Source organism: Octopus bimaculoides, chromosome 23 (assembly GCF_046866305.1).
Source record: "Octopus bimaculoides isolate indiv1 chromosome 23, ASM4686630v1, whole genome shotgun sequence".
Classification (NCBI taxonomy): domain Eukaryota; kingdom Metazoa; phylum Mollusca; class Cephalopoda; order Octopoda; family Octopodidae; genus Octopus; species Octopus bimaculoides.
In genome coordinates, this window is record NC_142950.1 from 18,775,174 (window position 1) to 18,797,620 (window position 22,447).

At 36.4% G+C, this 22,447-nt stretch overlaps 1 protein-coding gene across 2 annotated transcripts in view; it reads right to left on the bottom strand.

Moving 5' to 3' along the window:
• Nucleotides 1–22,447, bottom strand: part of LOC106870535 (lamin-B1) — a 62,698-nt gene that overhangs the window by 19,814 nt on the left and 20,437 nt on the right. Inside the window, exons 2-11 of one of the 2 annotated variants that reach the window (XM_052976024.2) lie at nt 20,594–20,726; nt 18,543–18,692; nt 13,875–14,042; nt 12,695–12,820; nt 11,458–11,678; nt 10,261–10,477; nt 9,026–9,130; nt 7,743–7,859; nt 4,371–4,463; nt 2,189–2,215 (exon numbers count right to left, since the gene is read on the bottom strand). In XM_052976024.2, the coding sequence (XP_052831984.1) occupies nt 2,189–2,215; nt 4,371–4,463; nt 7,743–7,859; nt 9,026–9,130; nt 10,261–10,477; nt 11,458–11,678; nt 12,695–12,820; nt 13,875–14,042; nt 18,543–18,692; nt 20,594–20,726 (1,357 nt within the window). The remainder of the gene's footprint in view (nt 1–2,188; nt 2,216–4,370; nt 4,464–7,742; nt 7,860–9,025; nt 9,131–10,260; nt 10,478–11,457; nt 11,679–12,694; nt 12,821–13,874; nt 14,043–18,542; nt 18,693–20,593; nt 20,727–22,447) is intronic. The other variant, XM_052976025.2, reaches the window with a different exon arrangement.

Below are 22,447 nucleotides of genomic sequence, written 5' to 3' on the forward strand. Positions count from 1 at the left end.
TCATATATATATATATACATATATACATATATATATATACATATATACATATATACATATATATATATATACATATATACATATATATATATATACATATATACATATATACATATATACATATATATATATATACATATATACATATATATATATACATATATATATATATATATATACATATATATATATATATATACATATATATATATATATACATATATACACATATATATATATATATATACATATATATATATATATATACACATTATATATATATATATATATATATATATCTATTCATATATACATATCTATATCTATTCATATATACATCTACATCCACATCTCTCTCTCTCTATATATATATATATCTCCATATATATCTATATCCACATATATACCTATATTGTAATAACTACATTACAACATCTTCCTGATGAAGGGGACATTATTTACCCGAATAAAGTAAATTTTCCAACTTTCTTACCTTACTAAAATGTACTCGAGAAGCGGCCTGCTCCTAACAGCTAACTTTTATTGCAATGTAGTTATTTTCTCTTTGAACTGTTTTAAAATTCTTTTTGCTACTTGATCACTTAGAAACTTTCTCACTGTTGATTTGCATAATCCATACATGTTTTACATTATTTACACCTCGGATATTTTTTACATCCTTTTAATCTATATTTGTATATATTTATAAGTGGTACTTTTATATATATATATATATATATATACACACACATATATATTTATTTATCTGTATTAAATTGTATTAATGTATCTATATTTTTAAAAGTATGTTTAAAATTTTGCATCCAGGAATTTGTTGATTGACCCACACTGTTTCTGAATTTAACTCTTTAATTATAAATGTACACACACACACATGCATACATACATGCACACACATAGATAGATACATATGTACATACAAACACACTATACATGTGTATATATATATATATGTATGTATATATAGTGTGTACACTGAACAAATACATATATATATACATATCTAATATAAATTTTAAATGTATATACACATGTCCAATATATTTTATATATAACTATACATATTTAATGATAAAAAAAAAAATTAAACTTATAAATTTACACAATATATTTGATATATCAAATATTAACATATAAATGTCTTTTTAGGGAAAGACAGTAAATAAAACATGTAACTTGAATTATTGAAACAAAAATTAGAAATGTTTTTGTTTGTTTTAGAACTCAGAAAGTGCACTACACATTAATAGTTCCCTCTACATTGATTCAAGCAAGCGCAGCTAAACACAACAGGAAGGAGATTTAAACCAGAAACAGAAGAAGCTGCAATAGCTGAATGTTGGATTCAACACCATCAAAGAATGTTAAAAACTGTCAGTTAATCAGATTTTGTGTGGGAGATATATTTTACCCAAGAGAGAGGATGATGAGAGACTAAAGCAGAAGGTGGGGGGGGGGGATCAGCACATCTTACTACTACATGTGCCTCTAGTTACTGTATCTGATTGCATAAAAGTTACATGGGCATATTGAATGTACATAAATTTCAGCAGCATATTTTAAGTGGGCTGTGTGTGACATATTCTGTATCTTTATCTGAAGAAGAATAATGATACAGGAACACAAGTGTCCTATGGTCCAATGATACACTTTCACATATATTGTCTATAAAGAGAATTTTTCTCTTGAAAGAAGTTCTGCAGCGAAGTTCTATTCACATAAAAGTGTACACAAATGAGTTAAATATAATTGTACACATGCTTTACAATCAGCGTTGAACAGATTTGCCAAAAGAGATTGATAGAAGTAGCAAAATAAGTGCTGGGTTGATTTGTTCAACTAAACAAATCAACATGGCCAGTCCAATGACAAACAAGTAGAAGATAAAGGATATCATTCAGTCATTTATATATACATGTGTTTCATATCCAGGGAGAAAACTTTTCCAGAGCTGAAGAGAAGAAGGAGAAAGAGAAATGGTTCTAAGGACACTTCCGCCACTTGCTCACCCAAGTAAAGAAATTGAGAGAGAAAGAGTGGGGAAGGGTAGAGGGAGACCCCCCCACCGAATAGAGTGAACGACAAAGTTTTTAAATTCTTTGAGTGTGTTGCAATCACCAAGTGTAAAGGTTTCAAGACATTCTGAGATCAATACAGTTATACGTACAAGATGGCGGCGAGAGTATTGGTAGACCTGGAAAGAAAAAGGCTTTCTGCTTAAAATGGGTTAATATATCATATTAAATCATTAGCATTGCAGGGTGTGGGGTGTGTTTCTTCGTTAGCATTGGCCGTGTTCACTTCAACAAGTTTATATCAATTAATGGACAAGCAGTTGTTTGCTTGTGTTGAAAAATATTGATAGGGCAACATCAGAAGAATTAATTATGCAACACAAATTATAATTTTAAAAATTATTAAAAACATTTAAATAATGTGATGTGTGGATTATAAATTTACTTTTACAGGTTACAAATTAGAACGAAGGGAGTTAATCAATGTAAAAACAATTATAAATTAACAGATTTATTAAAATTACATCCATAATTTGCATTAATGAAATTAACAGAAATAACTTGGCCAATACTGGACCAACAACTTTGACAGTTTGGCCAACAAGTGACCAATTCAATTTAGATAATGTTAAATAAAATAAAATTGATAAACAATATTAGAATTACAAAATATTTGAACAAAGATTTTAATTAATGAAATACAAAAATAAACAAAAAAATGTTAAAAATTCAATAAATTATTAAGATAACAAAATTAGACAGAAATTATTTCAACTAATTTTGATTTTTAACAAGGCAATTCATTAAAATTCTCAAATTAAAGAGTGTGAAGATATGTTGAAAATATATATATATATACACACACACACACATACCAGATGAATTAGTTACCAAGTTGATATACCCAGCTGGAGTTGAATTATGTTTTAAACTGAGTTTAGTTGTTCGACTGTGGCCATGCTGAGGCACCACATTCAAGGTATTTCTTTTTTACTTCAAGATGATTATATCAACTGCTATTTCACCTTTCTTCACAAAAATCGATTGGGGTATAAAAGAATATAATCAGAGCAGAACAAATTACAAGTTTTTTTTTATTGGGTTGACACACTTCTATTTCCATTCTAAATTTATAGATATATATATGTGAACATTAAATGATGTTCCACAATAAATAGAAAATTCACATAAAAGATATTAATTCCACACCAGTCATTGCCCAAAAGATCGTAACAATTTCATGATGATCTAGTTCATTTGTAGTGGTACTAGTGGCAAGCCACAGGGAATAGCGAATAAACATACAGGACAGTGACATACACACATATCATCTTAATGATCACTTTTCTATGCCTGCATGGGTTAGATGGAATTTGTTGAAACAGATTTTCTACAGCAGGATGCCCTTCCTGTTACTATCACCATTTTCCAAGATATTTCCTCATTTCTAGATATGTTTCACAGAAACCTGGAAACAAATAACATCACTAGTTTGATGGTGATATCAAACATAGGAGCACACATACACAAGCGTTTTTTTCCAGTTTTTGTGTACCAAATCCACTCTCAATGCTTTGGTTGGCTCAAAGCTATAGTAAGAAGACATGCCCAAGGTGCCATGCAGTGGGACTGAACCCAAGACCATATGGTTTGGAGGCAAGCTTCTGAACTATACAGCAATGCCTGTACCTATTCTATACACACACACACACACGATAGCACCTAGACAGGTGATTAGTGCTGAGCTGACAACTTTAAGATAGTGGCTTTGACAGCTGAACCAAGTAGTACAATGATCAAGGCACTTCATTGCATTTCACACCAATCTACAAAGTTGAAAAGCATACAAATCAATTATTGGTGTAGTCCACTCTTTCTCTCTAACTATTACATCCCAGATGTACCACTGAATCTAGGATGAGAGGATCAAGAGGGTGTGTATATCTGCTGTGACTACATAGATACCAAATCATCCTCAACTCAATGTGAGTTGAGGGTGGGACATACATTCACTCAGAAGGTATTGACTGGCTTGGGGCTACAGAAGACACATGCGCAATGTGCTGTACAATTGGACTGAACCAAAAACTGCATGGTCTGCAAAGGGAGCTCCTTAATTACACAGCCATGCCTGCACCTATATAATATAAACAATGTATATCTTAAAACAATGAGCAGGGCTTCACGGTTGTTTACACAGTGCATATATTATACAGGACAGAGATGGAATGAATGTTGTAGACAGCAGGTAATCACTTAGATTGTGTCATTCAAAAGCATCTTGTGATAATATAAATATAAATTCTAATTTCCAAAATCTGATTGAGTACTCACGGAGCTATCAATAGAGTCATCTCTGGGTGCTGCACTCCTGAAACTCGAAGAAGTGTGTAACATAGATTTTGACATCTCACAACTGGCCATTTCCTGAAGAAAGAAAGGAAACAAAATTAAAACTATTTTCATTTGTTTGTGTCACAAAACATCAGACTTCACATTTTAATGAATTTCACAAGACATCATAATAGGACAAACTTCAGCCATTTCAATGTTTTACTAGGTCATCTCACTCAAGTCAAATCTACATTGATTTCAGTTAGTGATCACCTAATATTGTTCTACATACCTATTTCTTCCTCGTTTTAATGTCCATTTTTCAATGCATGCAATGGTCAGTTTATTGAAGCAGATTTTTTTATGGCTAATACCCTGCCTGTCATCAACCTTCACCAGTTCTTCAAGCAAGGTAATATTTCCATCATGGCCAGACATGTTTTTGCCGAAGATTGGAAATGAATGACACTGCTTATGTGACAGTGATATTTACAACTATCACATGATGTCCAAACAAGAGGACACAAACACATGACAAGCTTCCACACAGTTTCTAACTACTAAACCCACTCACCAAGCTTTGGGCAGAAGACACTTGCTTAACTCTTTAGCATTTAAATTTCTCGTCAAATGTAATGCTTATTCATTCACATTGTTTTGAATCAATCATTCATTATCTCGTAGCTTCAAGATTTTGAAGAGGTGATTTTTATTTTTAGAATGACATTGTAGGCTAGGTGTGAGAGGCTGGATCTGGCCTGTTTGAATATAAAACTAGTAGAATATTTGGGCCAGACATGGCCAGCTTAAATGTTAAAGGGTTAAGATTCCACACAGTGGGACTGAACCTGAAATATGGTTGGGAAAAAAAACTTAACACACATTAGTTAAACTCATCTTTCAGTGGTATGGCTTTGCTTTATGATGAGCTATATCTTAGAAGGCTCATTGATAGAGTAAGGGTACCTATGACATCTGTTTAAGGATTTGTGTTTGCTATATAAAATACACCCAATTTATTTTGAAGCCATCTCTGAAAGGGTAGAGTCACTTGACTGGATGCTTTTTATGTGGTACCAGCACTTGCAAGACAAAGATCCTTTAAGAGGGAAGAGGGCATTGGAGGAGGTAATCTTGTGCTAGATGATGAAAGGTTGGAGTGTGACAAAGAGACAGAAACAAGTGTCTTGCTGTAGAGGTACATGGTTACGTGGCCATATAGAGAGATCAAGAATGAGGACAGAAACAGGTGCTGCTGTGCAGGACATACATGGTTACCCAAACAGAGGAGAGAGAGAGAGAGAGAGAGAGAGAGGAAGATAGCAACAGTGTAAAAGAGAGCAGGAGAGAGAGAGAGGAAGATAGCAACAGTGTAAAAGAGAGCAGGAGAGAGAGAGAGGAAGATAGCAACAGTGTAAAAGAGAGCAGGAGAGAGAGAGAGGAAGATAGCAACAGTGTAAAAGAGAGCAGGAGAGAGAGAGAGGAAGATAGCAACAGTGTAAAAGAGAGCAGGAGAGAGAGAGAGGAAGATAGCAACAGTGTAAAAGAGAGCAGGAGAGAGAGAGAGGAAGATAGCAACAGTGTAAAAGAGAGCAGGAGAGAGAGAGAGGAAGATAGCAACAGTGTAAAAGAGAGCAGGAGAGAGAGAGAGGAAGATAGCAACAGTGTAAAAGAGAGCAGGAGAGAGAGAGAGGAAGATAGCAACAGTGTAAAAGAGAGCAGGAGAGAGAGAGAGGAAGATAGCAACAGTGTAAAAGAGAGCAGGAGAGAGAGAGAGGAAGATAGCAACAGTGTAAAAGAGAGCAGGAGAGAGAGAGGAAGATAGCAACAGTGTAAAAGAGAGCAGGAAAGAGAGAGAGGAAGATAGCAACAGTGTAAAAGAGAGCAGGAGAGAGATGGTATCAAACTATCAAGACATACTCACAAGGAATGGGGATCAGAATATAAATGGGATGATAGGAGGGGGGGGGGCAGTCCCAGGCAAACTCTCAAGGCATGGAGGTCATAATATAAGTAGCGGGAGTAGGAAGTAGAGACTTCACATGGATGCACAGACTGGTGAAAAATTGGGTGAGGGACTACAGGATGGCAATGATACAGTGAGGACAGGATTGGGGACAGAGATAAGCATAGTGCATGAAAGAGGAAACGTGAGGAAGAAATGTTTGGTTTGTTGGGGTAGGGTGTGTGAAAAGTTTTATTGTTATGTGTGGGTGAAACACACAGCACTTCTAAAACTAAGTTTTGCTGATATGGGTGGGTCTTCTCAAGAACCTCATAGTGCCATTTCAATCTCTTCTCTTTTTTTATTCCTTCTCCAGTCATGGACCATATCTAGACATTGCAATCATGGAATTTCAAGCCAAAGCCCGAAGAGCCACAAGCAATTTACTCTGCAAGCCTTCTGCTTGCTTGAGCTTAGCCTTGGGGTATAAAGCCTATTTAATCCTTAGACAGAATGAGTGATTCCCATGACATCAGAGCATGCTCACACACAAATGAGGCTGTGTGATTACATGTAGGGCCCAGCTCTCCTCTGAGTCCCATATGCCTTAACCAGAGAATCATCTTCTGCTATTTGACCCACAACTGAGGCCCTTTACAAGTACTTCCATCCTAGACCAGAAGAGACTATTACAAAGCTATGTAACCATTACAATGTTTACATAGCTGGGCAACATAGTATATTTTTTTCTTAAAAACTGCCAACAGGTGCATGATTGCAGCATTGTTATATTTCTTGGCTGGATAACTTTACCTATCACCAACTATTTTGCAACAAATAAAGCTTAAAAATTGTTCCATCCAAACCTGTATTCTCATCATAGACTTCATTCAAACTTTACTTTTACTACTATTTCTAGCAAGCACCCAACATTCTACATTGGCTGTAATCTGGAATATACTATATTGACCCGGTCTTTCTACGTCAAGGGACATAACTGATTACTGCCAAACATCTTGTCGTTTGCACATATACCTTCTATACACAATACAATCAGTTTCAGTATAGTTTTACTCTAGAGCTGGATTTTTTTTACGTCTGAACCACAGCCCCATATGCATATTATATCACACATACATATAACAATGCTTTAAGCTCAGCAAGTATTAAATTTTTGCTGACACAAAACACTATCTAAAAGCCACTATCACTAATTAACTCTTGAAAATGATGAATTTAGTAAAGTAACTGGTGTTTGAAACCATGAAATTTTGAAAGGTTTTAATTTAGATCACTTTAAAACAGCAAGTCTAGAGCAGGTTGGTACATTAAATCTGAATTATTATTTTTTTATAAAAAACCTGAGGCCCAGAGAAAACATCTCAGTGACTCATCTTGTTACTAACCCCCAATCAAGTTTTACTTACCTCACCAGTGTTGTTCAACAAAGTTGTTCTCATGCTGTCTGACACAAACCACCTTTGGGATTTCATAACCAAATCTGATGGAGGGTTATGTGTCTGGCCACTATCTGCACTCCAAACCTGAAGCAGAACAGAAAAAGAGGGAAAAAATATATAAAAGTGGTTAACAGATGGTTAAAGCATGGGTTAGACAAATATTGAGGAATCATTTTATAGCCAGATACCCTTCCTTTTACCAATCCATATCTTTTTTTCTAGTAAGGGATCTCTTATTTCACATACTTTTGAAGGTGCAAAGGTAGTAGACAATTTAACATGGGAAAATGACAACACACTGTGTGTGTATCTATCTTTATATGTATACATACATACATACAAAAAGCTAATCATCAAATCCATCCACAAGGTTTTGGTCTGTTGGGCTATAATAAAAGACACTTGTTCAAGGTACTGTGCAATAGGACTGAACCCCGAACCAAGTGCTTGGGAAGCAAACTTAACCTGCACCTATTGAAAATATGAATGAAGGATAACACTACTATAATTTGACTTAGTCACAAGAGAGTTATGTTCTGTTCTTTGCCATCTGCTTTAACCCTTTAGTATTCAGATTACTGTCAAGTGTAATGCTTATTTATTCACAATGCTTGGAATTAATTATGCACTATCATGTAGCTTTGGGATTTTAATGTGAATGTATATTTTTGGAATAATATTGTAAGGTAGGTGTTAGAGACCAGATCTTGACAGTTTGAACATAAAACAGATAGAATATTTGGGCCGGATATGGCCAGTTTAAATGCCAAAGGATCACAGGACTATAGAGCAGGGAATAGCAACCTGCAGTGCTCAGGCTGCATGTGGACTATTACAACTTCTCATGTTTTATGATTTCGCAAATTATACAAACAGTTTTTTACTAAAAGTTTGTAAACTCAAGTGCATTTGCTTGCTTGCACCAAAAGAGGATGACTACCCAGTCAACTGTGCCAAATCAGTGGTATTCATACAGTGGCACTCAACCACCTCATTCTGAACCACCAGATAATAAAACAGCTGGCAAATCAGGTTTGTTATTACATCAATTGAGAGATATAGAAAAAGCCATTTTGATAAAGAGGGAGTATCCATATAGTAACCCAAACCACTAGAAAAAGTAACCAAATCTCTGTCACAACTGGAATGTATTCAAGATAAGTTTGTTCAATTAGGGGTTGACCTAGGGTTAAGCAACATTTCCAACATAAATAGTGTAACAGAGTGAGAACAAGTGAAAGAATACTTACGGTGATTGTAACACCAGGTTTTACAACGGCTTTTGAATGGAACTTGAAAACAGTCTCATCTACTCCGGTATCATGCTTTAGTTGCCAGCCACCAATGCTTATATCCTAGAACCAATAGATAAATAAGATTATCAAATTACAAGGCCATAATTTCGGGGGAGGAGCTAAGTCAATTAGATCAACCCCAGTGTTCAATTTGTACATATTTTATTGATCTTGAAACAATGAAAGTCAAAGTTGACCCTGGAAGCATTTGAACTCAGAATGTAAAGACGGACAAAATGCCGCTAAGCATTCAGTTAGCTCACCACCTTCTTAGCAACAGCAACAACATGTAAAAGCTTAGAAATTGTAAATAAACATTTTTAACAGCTATGTCTTTAGTGTTAGCAAATACTGATCCCAGTTTATTTGAGATATATAAGCCTCCATCTTCAGCAGGGCAACAGTCTGTTGCAAGGTAAAACTCCAGCCTCAGATTAACAAAGTGGACAAATATGAAATCCAGTATCTTGCTCAAGGACAACACAGCACCCAGCCCAACATGATCCTGAGCCAAACACTAACCACTAAGCCAGTATGCCCTTGATTTAAATTAACCCAAATATTTGACTGGGACTGACTTCTCAGCAATAAGACATGACAAAATTAATATCAGAGAATTTACATCCTTTTGGATTCAATAAAATATGGAAATATAATAAATTCTAATTTAGGAACACAGCCAAAAATTTTGAAGGAAGAGGGTTAGTTGATACCAGTAACCTCAGTACACAACTGGTACATTGCTGTGTTGGCCCTGAAATGATGAAAAACAAAGCTGACTTTAATGGGATTTGAACTCACAACAACAGTGTCAGATGAAATACCACAAAGAAGCTTTTCTGACACTTTAACAATTCTGCTAAACTTGTGCCCTAATAGTTTCTGTAATAAATGTTCCTAAAATAGAGAGAAGGCCTGACATTCTGGGGAGGAGGGCACTGGGCCAAGGCTTTACTGATTTCAGCACTCAACGGGTACTTTCTTTTATTAACCTTAGAGGGATGAAAGACCAAACTGACCTTCGTAAAAGTTAAACTCAGAATGGAAAAAGCTGAAACAAATACCACAAAGCATTGTTTCAAATTTTGGTGCAAGGCCAGCAATTTTAGTGGGAGAGTCTCAGTTGATTACATCATTAGAGCCACTACACCGTTCTCATTATTTCTTAAATAATAAATAAATTCACTGACCTTCTCACCAGAGTTGATTAATTTGATAAACTTCCCATCGGAATCTACTGAGTCAATACTTAAGGCTGATTTACACTGGGATTTTGAGGCATAACCTTCATTCTTTGAAGAAACCTCCTCACTGCTGCTTTCTGTAGTCACTTTGCGTTTCTTGCCTCGAAGTTGAGTTTGAGTTCGAGACCTGGGAGAACTGCATTCGGTGGCAGAGAGGTTCAATCTATGGAAGAAAGAAAGAAAGGAAAAAAAAAAGAAAAAAAAAAAGCAAATTAATACATCAAAGATAACAATTCAAACACTCCCTTATATTTCACCATCTGGAATTTTTTTTTTGTATGAGGAAACCTAAGAAAGCTTTGGTGATAGAAAGACGTTTGGCCATAAAACAACTTAACTGTAATCTCACAAATTGTAGCTGTAACTCAGCCTGTTGTATGTGGAGTGAGAGTAAATGTGTGTGTGTGTGTGTGTGTGTGTAACCTTGTCTGGATATTACGTGATTGTTAAAAACAAGCATCAACGTCACACAAGTAGTATTTCATTTCCAGTTATCCATGAAAGCAGACAGATACACACACACACAATGAGTTTCTTTCCATTTCCACATCTACGAAATTCACTCATGGGGCATTGGTCCACCAGGGACTGTTTCAGAAGAAAACTTCTTAGCTACACAGTCATGCCTGTGCTTATTTTTCAATGAAGTGTTTATAGAAAGAAGAAATTTAATTAGTTATTACTTTTTAGAAAGGTTAAGGAAGAAGACATGGGATGAAGTATGAAAGGCTGATCCCAAAACGCCGAGCCTTATGAAGGGGATAACAGAGGACCAAGATATGTAGTGCATTGCTGTACTCAAGAAGACCCACCCACCATAACAGAAATGGAATTCTAAAACAAAGGTACCACATAAAAAGCACCCAGTACACTCTGTACAGTGGTTGGCATTAGGAAGGGCATCCAGCTGTAGAAACCAAGCCAAAAACAGACTGTGGAACCTGGTGCAGCCACTGGCCCTGTTAGTTCCTGTCAAGCCATCCAACCCATGCCAGTATGGAAAACAGACATTAAAATGATGATTATTAATTAAATAAATTAAGCTATGTCAGTTTGGAAATAGTCAAAGTAAAATGTAAAAAGATTAGAAAAAATCCCCTAGTTTCTTGCCACACAAATCCCCAAATATTTCCTTTTTCTTACCTCTCTTCTTCACCTTCCAAAAGTTTTCGGTATGCAGCAAGTTCCAAATCCAGTTTGACTTTGATACTCCAAAGCTCAGCTGACTCAGCAGTCATATCAGCAAGTTTGTTGCGTAGGTCTTTAATCTCTTCATCCTTTATACTAATCTTCATTTGGAATTCTCGACTCTCACGCTCAAGCTGTCCTTCCAACTCACTGATACGAGACAGAAATTGGGCATTCTGGACAGAAGAAGAAAGAAAAGGAAAGTTAGATGAAGCTAACTCGTGTGATACAAAACCAAAGGAATTTATATAAAGATCAATTGCAATTCGCAACAGAAGACTCTCCTCCAAACACCAGCTCTCTGTACTATTAACTTGTAGACTGTTTGATCTCACCACTCTTACAAAGGCAGCAAAGCTCACAGGCACTGCCCCTTACTTCATATTAAACCAAAACTCACAAATGGAAATATACAATATTCTTAAGTTGAACCATGGCACGAATTCAACACAGAAAGTAAAAAGTCAGAACAATTGTCACAAAGTGTTTTCGCTGACATCCTAATGATTCTGCCAATCCACCGCTTAATAAAATAAGGATTGTTTCTGATTTGACAATTATTTTCTATGATAGGCACAAGGCCTGAACTTTTGAGGGAAAGGGGCTTAACTGGTATTTATTTTATTGACCCTAAAAAAATGAAAAAAAAACAGTAGACCCTGGTGAACTTTTAACTCAGAATGCAAAGCCTGAAGAAATGCTGCGAAGAATTTCGTCAGGTATGGTAATGATTCTGCCAGCTCGCTGCCTTATAATAATCCTTTCTACTAAAGGCACAAGGCCTGAAATTTTGGGGAACAGAGCAAGTTGATTACATCAACCCCAAGTACTTGACCAATACTTATTTTATTGAGCCTGAAAGGGTGAAAGGCAAAATCAACCACAGCGGATTTTGAACTCAAAATGTCAAGTTGGAAAAAGTGCCACTAATCATTTTTCCAGGGCAGTAACAATTCTGCCAGTCTTCCACCTTAATAATAATAATGGTTTCAAATTTTGGCACAAGGCCAGCAATTTTAGAGGAAGAGGTAAGTCAATATCAACTCCACTGCTTGACTGACACTTATTTCGTTGATCCTGAAAGGATAAAAAGCAAAGACAACCTTGGCAGAATTTAAACTCAAAACAGAGACAGAAGAAATGCTACTAAGCATTTTATCCAGAATAATAATAGTAGTAGTAGACAAATTACCTGTGCTCTCAAGCCAGACAACTCTGAGAGGAGTTCCTCCACTCGGCGCTTCGCAGTCTTCAATTCGTCACGCATAGAAACAGAAACATTCTGGCCACGATCAATTTGAGCTTGCAAGCCACTGAGCTGTAAAAAGAAGGTAACATTAAAGAAAAAAACCTTGAAGAAGAAAGGAAAAAGGTCTAGGCATGGCCATGTATTTAGGAAGTGCATTTCGTAACAAAGTGGTTCTGAGATTGATCCCACTGCATGGCACCTTCAATAAATGACTAGGCACAAAGTGTATGATGCTCTTTTATTGCAATTTGGTTGATAGAAGCTATGGGGAAGGCTATTACACATGCATGTATAGTTTTGGAAAGGATATCAGTAATTAAACTAATAAACCAGTGCTTTTCAACAGAAATAGTCTGGTTTTTACACCAGGCCATATTACTGCACAGGTAAACATTCCTTTGCTCCTCTTAACAGGAATGTAGTAAACTAGTGGCTGGCTTCTTGAAAATCTGTAATTAACAACATTATTACTTTGTTAGTTTGTATATGGATTTCATCATTATATGTTCACTTTCCCAGGTGTGCATGGGTCAGATGGAATTTTTGTTGCAGCAGATTTTCTATGGCCGGATACCCTTCCTCACCTGTTTCCAAGCAAGATGACAATATTTTCCTGTAGCTGGACATGTTTTATAGAAGAATGGAAATGAATGATACCACTTGTATGTTGGAGACACTCATTTACAAGTATTATGTGATGTCAAGACAAGGGGACTAAAATGTCCACACATGTATACATATTACATCTATAAGCTTCTTTCAGTTTGTCATCCAAATCCATGTACAAGGCTTTGGTTAGCTCAGGGCCAACATGCTGCATAGTGGGACTGAACCCAAAATCATGTGACTGGGAAGCAAAGCCCTTAACCACAGAAGTATGTCAGAATAGAATAACAACAAATATTTTGAAAATTAGGGTAATTAAAAAATGCATGTAATGCACCACCCTCAGTGTCCATAGATAACAAAAAAATTCTACCGGCCACCTTGAAAAGCACTACTTTATGCCATAAAAAAGTAAAATCTAACCATATAAACATTGATATCAACAAAAACCACAGAACCAATACCGCAAATGCAAAAAGGCAGTTAATTGAAGGGATACAAAAGGGATTGAACTTACTTTTGTTTCATAGAACAGCTCGACTTCTTCACGGACCATCTGGATGTGGGACTCGTGTTCCTCACGCATCTCTCGCAGAGCATCTGCGAGCCTCTCTTCATAGGCTGGGGCGATACCACTGTCAACCTCCTCTGTGATGACCTGGCGTGATCGGCTCTCATTGAGCTCCTACAGAAGGATATTCATGAATAGTGGTGAGGATGAGTGGGTGAGTGTGTGTGTGTGTGTGTATGTATATATATATATATATATATATATATATATATATATATATATATATACACACATACATACAGAGAGAGAGATTAATATAGTAGTTTGATACAAAATGAGAGGGACAGAATGGAGATGAGAGAAATAGGTCAAAGAGGGAGAGTGGAGGTGGAGAGAGGAACAGATGAGTGTAGAAATAGGGTGAAACAGAGAAGGGAGATGAACTGAGTTATAACTGAGGTGCATGTCATTTTTCCACAATAAAGAGTCACAACCGTTTCAAGATAAACCCGCTTAGAGAGACAACACACACTGGATGCCTCATCCCTCATTTACTGCTACTGCCCTTGCTAACTTCTGGTCATAGGCAGTCAGGTAGAACCTAATTTTTCTCATACAAGTAACAGAAACAGAACCAACCATGAAGCAATCCAGTAGCTACCTCTAAGTTTATCAAAAATAAACTGGGATCATTATGCAAAATGTATTCTGCTCCTAGTCATTCAATTTGTTAGAAATAGCAGTCAGATCCCTACAGACGTTTACAGTGGACATTGTACATTGAGATATACAGAGTAGCCAGGGTTGGGACACCCAAGATTTTACATAATACAATGGTGTCATGCACACATGACTGCAATTATCTTTTATCTTTTCCTTGTTTCAATCATTAGACAGTGGCCTTGCTAGCGGACACGCTTGAAGGGTTTAGTTGAATGAATTGACCTCAGTACTTTCCTACAGCTGGATGCCCTTCCTAATGCCAACCACTTTACAGAGTGTACTGGGTGCTGTTCATGTGGCACCAGCACCTATGAGCCTGCAAAATTAGGGATGCTCAGCTGGAAAGGGTTGCAAGGGATGAGTCTGTATACAAGGGCAACCACGCTTTTACCAGCGTGGAAAGCGGACATTAAACGACGATGACATATATATAATAATAATAACAAATGCGAAATCCTGCCTGTCCGGGACCCCTGTATCTCAGTCTACATTCGCTAACTTTTTGGAATCAGGATGAACCTGGAATTGAAAATCTGTCCATTTGGTTCTTGAACATCCAGTATCGGGATTCAATTTAAAAACATTTAGGTTGCTATTTCTTACAGGTAAAGCTTGGCTGATTCACACCATCTTGGTTGGCATTTGTCAGATGATGTCAGAGATCAAGGACATTCACTTTATTAATTTTATGTTGAGATAACAAATTTGGGACAAACTGGCTAACAGTTGGAATTCAAATTGGGACTGGAACAATAGAATGATTGCATTACAGAACTAATTCTTATCTGTTCTTAACCTCTGATCAAACACCACAAGGGCATATAGTCATGCTATTTCGCTCCCTTTAGTTTTGGGTTACAGGCGCAATTAGCCCTCCACAGGAGCAAGCTTAAAAGTCTGCAGAGTGCGGGTTTTAAGCTAGTATATAATATACATACACACAGGCGTAGGAGTGGCTGTGTGGTAAGTAGCTTGCTTACCAACCACATGGTCCCGGGTTCAGTCCCACTGCGTGGCATCTTGGGCAAATGTCTTCTACTATAGCCTCGGGCCGACCAAAGCCTTGTGAGTGGATTTGGTAGACGGAAACTGAAAGAAGCCCGTCGTATGTATGTATATATATATATATATATATGTATGTGTGTATGTGTTTGTGTCTGTCCCCCCCAACATCGCTTGACAACCGATGCTGGTGTGTTTATATGCCCGTAACTTAGCGGTTCGGCAATAGAGACCGATAGAATAAGTACTAGGCTTCTAAAAGAATAAGTCCTGGGGTCGATTTGCTCGACTAAAGGTGGTGCTCCAGCATGGCCACAGTCAAAAGACTGAAACAAGTAAAAAGAATAAAAAAAAGAAACACAAACATATATAGTAAAACTAAAAAGGAAAATGCACTGGAACATAAATAGTACATTTCCCTTGTACTTTTACTATAATTCACTATGTGGTGTCCTCAAACAATATATATATATATATATATATATATATATATACATACACACGCACATACATACATAATTGCATATAACACTTCCTAAATCAAGGGCGACAGCAACCATTTCATTTTAAAGGCAATAAAAAAGCAATTCCCATCAGCTTGTTGATCTAGAAAAAAATTTGTAGATGAGGAAACAAAATGTTTGTTTTGGTAGCTAAATAGTCAAAACTAACAAGAGAGAGAAAGAAACAAACAGATACACACACACACACACACACAGAGTAGACCTAACATGCCACCTAATTTCACACCAGCACCTATAAAATCTCTTATATGACTTGCCTGAGGTTAAATATTACCACCACCATCATCATTTGGCTTGTTTTTATATGCTCAGTCAAAATTCTATAAACCATCTTAGAAATAATGGAGTTACAATAAAAGAGAAAGAACATATTTTTCCATCCATTTATTGGCTCAGATCTGCATTTTATCTACATCAAAAAGATATTTCTTGAAGATAAGCCAGGAGCAATCTCGTGTGAGTTAGAACGCTGATATAGTCATACAATATTTAACCCTTTGTTACCATATTTCTATTGAAATACACTGCTTTTGTTTCATTTAATTTTGAAATTAATGAAGAATTTAATAAAATAACTCATTATTATTAATCATGAAATTTAGATGGAAGGTTTTACTTCAGGCCACTTTAAAATAAAAGTTTGTATCATAGAACCACGGGTAGTCTCAGTTGGGTTGAGTATAAAAGAGATAAACACAGTAGCTGTACTTCAAATCATACCCTACCAACTTGGGAAAGATCAACAAATTGAAGTAGTCTTGTATATTTCCCAAAAGGGGTGATCATGGTTGAAATCCTTTTGATCACAAATCTGTTCAATAGTTTGACCTAGGGACTAGACAACATTATAAAAGTAGAAACAAGTTTCCAGCCATTGATTGTTAACTTAGCAGTCATCCCTAATGACCATGCCCTGTATATGACAACTGGGTGTTGGAAGTGTAAATAGAGGGAAGACCACTCGCAAGCAAGATAGAAAACTAGTCAAACCTGCCTCTCCAGAGGTGACCTACTTTACAAATACAGAGACACAAGGTGCTTATATGTATGCATGTTATCTGTGCTTAGCACATCTGCATGCTCATGTAAAGAATACAGTGTATATGCATACGCACACAAACCACACTGGTGTGCACACAGAAACCATACCCATATGTATAGGGTGTCCATACACGTAGTATGCAGGAGTACATACCGTGTCAACACATTCACACAAAATACTGTATGTCTTCAACAAAACACACACCTCAACACCAAGAGGACTGGGTACACATGAATATAATTGTGGTTGTACATAACATTTGGTTAGTCATATAAATGACAATGGAAGCAACAGCAACCATAGTTGTAAAATATTACTAGTGACAGTCACTGTGTTACTAGTAATAATAATATAAAGTGTTGGCCAAAAGTAGCAGCAGCAAGTAAATACCGAAGGCAGACATGCTTAAATCTAAATGTTTGTCATTAGTGTTAGAGATGTGGCAAAAATGTGATAAAAGCAGCAACTATATTGGACATTTTGTAGCAGTGCAGTGTGAACTTAAATGAAGTTATTGGTCTTATATTCAATGTTTCAAGGGAGACCATGTAAATTTCAACCTGCTAGAAACAGCAACCAAATGTTCCACAAATCACTGCTTGTATTTAAAAAGAAAGGAGACATTAGATAATGAAGGCCTAGACCAGCTATGGGTAAACTGTGACCCATGAGACTTTCTGAATGGCATGCCTATTGAAAATTAACTTTTTTTAGTAGTGTGACCTGTCTGATGAGACATGGCTCATCCGGATTACTTCATGAAGAAGGTTGCCCATGCCTTGTCCAGACAGAGTGTATCTGAATAAAAGATGGAATGGTCACAGCTGCAGTATCTGATCATAGGTCCACAAAAACTGATCTGGGCTCAACACTGTAAACACTGATGTTTTAAAATCTTCTATTTATTTTGCAATATTGGCATGCATTTGAAATGGATGAATGCCCAAAACTACATATTATTGTAATCTAATAGCCAATATTAGAGCTGCCATGTGGTTGCCCTAATCTGCTAGAAACAGCAGTTAATTCTACCAAATCACAACTATTTGGAAGAATGACATGCTGCATAATTATAAATAATGTAAAAAAAATTGATGGCATCTGGATGGTTCACCATCTTGGAATAGTGGATCATCAGCCCTCCTTGATCATGGCCAACCTGAAACTAAACAACACTCTTCCATGAAGGAGTTACTTTCAAGTTTGCTTTTTGAGGAAAATTCCTTAAGATATCTTCACCGAAGGATTAGGGAGCTATGTGCATTTGGATTTGATCCACTGACCATCAAGCCCATAGTGTCACACACTTTAGATATTCTATGAAGCCTTCATCTAAGCCAGCATAGCAATGCAAGAGAAAATGGAGCGAAAGAAATTGCTTACCTGCTCAAAAACTTGAGACTTGAAGGCCATATCTTCTCTCAGACTTTGCAGGCGATTCTCAAGGTCCACTCTCATCAATGTCTCCTCTTCCAGCTGTTTGCGGGCTGTTGCCAATTGAACTTCCAGGGCATTGAGGTCAGATCGGAGAGACTGAAATTATAAATACAAAATAATAGTCTGCAGAGTCTCAATAAAAGGGAACATGGGGCAAAAAATACATTTAACACACACAAGGGGTTGAATGATGTTGAAATTGACTACCCTGCTTTCATTTGTGTATTATTTCTTCTTCCCACTGTCCCCACTTCTTAGTTACCATCTCATTAACAGCAGATCCATGGTTCAATTCTCATGAGCATTCTTAGATACATCTTTTTTTGCCTCTTTTTAAGTTCATCTTTGTAAAGTGACTAAATTTAATTTTCATTTATAATTAAAATATTCTATCATTTATTAATAGTCATCTATTGCAAATGGTCTGGTCATTAACTAAACTTATAACTTACATTAAAATTACAATAGGGTTTAAGTTTAAACATGAACATATTTTAAATGAAGCTTTATACCAAGTGGGTTGGTATCAAAGAAGTTAAAAAACAGAAATGACATTAACAATTGCCTCAACAATGACTCCAGAATCTTGATATCCCAAGATCAAACTGATCAAAATATGTCTATCCATGAATTCCTTCAGTAATGACCTATCATGGGTTTCTACACCTAGAAAGTCATTTCTCAAAGGCACAGAGCTGGTCAATGTTTATTTATGGAAGACAAACAGTTGCCTCTACAAGCATGTCTCCTCTCTCTAGACTGCTGACACGGTCAAGAGACAGAGGAAGACCATTACACTTCGGCACAATATCACAGGAAGGTATCTAATCCAATGCTCAAACAATTCTGCTAATCTGGATTGGTACTGCTTCTCTTTTTTTTTTTAAAACCAATTTTCAAAGAATGAAAGGCAAAATCGACGTTGGCAAGAGTGCAAAGAGAAAGAACAAATATTGCAAGGTATTCTAATTACCAGCAATTCACCATAATATTGTATAGCATATACAAATAAATGAAAGATAAAAGTTAACAGACCCTAAAATTTCAAGTTTTATGTTGTCATTCTTTATATTTAACTAAATTAAAGAGTGGAGGAAACCACAATTTTTTTCTTTCCTTTAAACTGATGCCTGTAACAATGTATATCAAAAGGAACAGAGGTGGGGGCAATTCTGAAATTCTCTATTTTCTTAAACAGTACTGTATGGCCTATTCTTCTGAGTACTGCTTACAGGATGAAGTGCCCCACCAAGAACAGGAGAAACTGGTAAATCTTATGAATCTGTGCTGTGGTTGTAAGATTTGCTGTTAACCACAAACCATCCAGTTGTCATCATCATCAAACATCCATGTTCAATGAGGTGGATGGTTTGACAGCCTGAGTACTGTATCCTGCTCCAAGGTCTGCTTTGGCTCTTCCAAATGCCAACCACTTTACATCATGTACAGGGTGGTTGGTTTGCAGCACCAGTGCTAGAGAGCATGTCATGTAGTTTGGAAGATTAAGATCCCTTTAGATGGAGAGGAAAGTGGCTTTATGCATCAGAGAAAGGGCTAGAACAGAACAGATTTCTTGCTATTCAGGAGCTACTCATCTTATAGGAGAGAGGGTGGAGATGGAAGAAACTAAAAATAGTTGTAGAATCTGAAAACAAACAAAGCCACTCTCCAGAAAAATAATCCCATGGCTGCTTCAACCATCAGAGAAATATCTATGGACAATGAATACTAGAAATTCAAAAATTTGGTCACTAATTCAAAACACCACAGTACTAGACATGTTGGTATTTATTAGAAATGGTAGACTAGTAGAACATCGGTTAAAATACTTTTAGTATTCAGCTACAATCCTTTGCCTTCTGAGTTCAAATCTTACTTAGTTAATATAATCTTTCCTCCATAAAATAAGTATCAATACCATAGTTAATCCACCTGTGAAGATAATGTTCCCACATGATCACAATTTAATGTCAAAAAACAAAGAATATAATACTCACAATATTCTGTGATTCCAGCTTCTTCTTCTGAGATTCCATGTCAGTAAGTTTTACTTGCAAATCACTAACCATTGCCTCAAGATCAAGCAATTTCTTCTGGGCAGCGGCAAGTTCTCTCTCCTTGCGATTGTACCTAAACACAAAAAACAAGAAATTATTACCCAACCAGCCACAAAAGGACAGAAATAGCCACATCTGCTGCAAATCACACTGCCATCTTCATCTTCAGTTTTTTACAACCTCCACACCCATGATAGCATGGACTATAGGAGACTATGGTTGGTTTTTCCCTTCTTGTCATCACAACCCTTGCCTACTTTACAAGTGCTGAGCTATCAAACACACTGTTGACAAGAGATGTGAACATACACAGACAATGGGCTTCTGTAGATCTCATCTCTCAAATTTTGCTCGCAGGATATTGGTCAACTTGAGGGTATAGTAGCAAACACTCACCCAAGGTTCCTCACAGTAGAATGGAACACAAAACCACATCTCAATCATGGGCAACAACTCCAGATACATTTTGATTTTATTCTAACCTCCTCACTAAATACCTTGCCAATGTAATTATGACTGAATTACAGTTAATGCATAATAATCGTACATTATTTGTTGGTTATAAGAGGAACAACTCTGATATAAGCATGGAAGAATAAGTTATTTATTACTTCATGCATTTAAAAATATTGTATTTACTACAATTATTATATTGTATAAGAATAAATTTGTTGGGTAATGTTTGTTTGACTATGGCTCAACAACAATTAATATAGTTGGTAATTTGGTGATAGGGGGAGGTGGAATGCAGGAAGGATTGATAGCATAATTAATTTTAACATAAAATTGCAGCTATGACATAAAAAAAAAGAGTGCTAACATGCCTATCCTCTCACTACTTTTATGTATTTAAGTAGTTAAGTCACCTTCCACTAAAGTTTTGTGTTTTTAAATATCTCTTGCTCATCACTGTTCATTTGCTATACAGGTCAGTGTCCCAATCAGTAGGAATAAATATGCATATAATGTCATATGGGTAATCTAATAAACCATGTGTGTGTAATCATTGTTTTAATGTCTACTTTCCATGTTCACTTGGGTCAAGCAGCATTTGTTCAGGCAGATTTTCAATAGCCAGATGCCCCTTCCTGTCTCCAAATAAACTAATACATCCCTCTGACTAGACATGTTTTCAAGGAAGATTGGAAAATGAAGGACATCACTTGCATGATGGTAACACAAACGTACATATGACAGGCTTCTTTCAGCCTTATGAATGAATTAACTAAATGGAAACTGAAAGAAGCTACACATATGCACACACATCGCAAAAGGCTTTTGATACCCAATTTTCACTACAATCCAATATACTACACATTGTACAAAGCCTCCATGTCCAATAACTGACATATCATCACCACTGTTTCACTGTCCACTTTTCCATGCTTGCATGGGTTAGAGTTGGTTGAAGCAGAATTTCTACAACCAGTTGTCCTTCTTGTCGTCAACCCTCACCTGTTAGCCAAATATGTCAACCCCTTGCAATTCTATAACTACCCAAGTCCACTTATTGAGGCTCTAACTCAACTCCAGTAGTGTTTGAGGGAAGGTAAGTCAAGAGCATGTCTCTTTCCTCCTCATTAAGAAAGAGAGAGAGAGAGAAATATCCAAAACAATGTCTAATACAGTGGCTGCCAACCATTTTCACTGCCAAGGACCTCCTTTCCTCCTAGAGACCACTGGAGTTTAAGAAATGAATTTTGAACTTAGCTCGTGGATATCACAGAACTACCATTGTGCACTCCCAGACTGCATATCTAAATGGTTGCTCAATTTATAAGAAATAATAGCCAA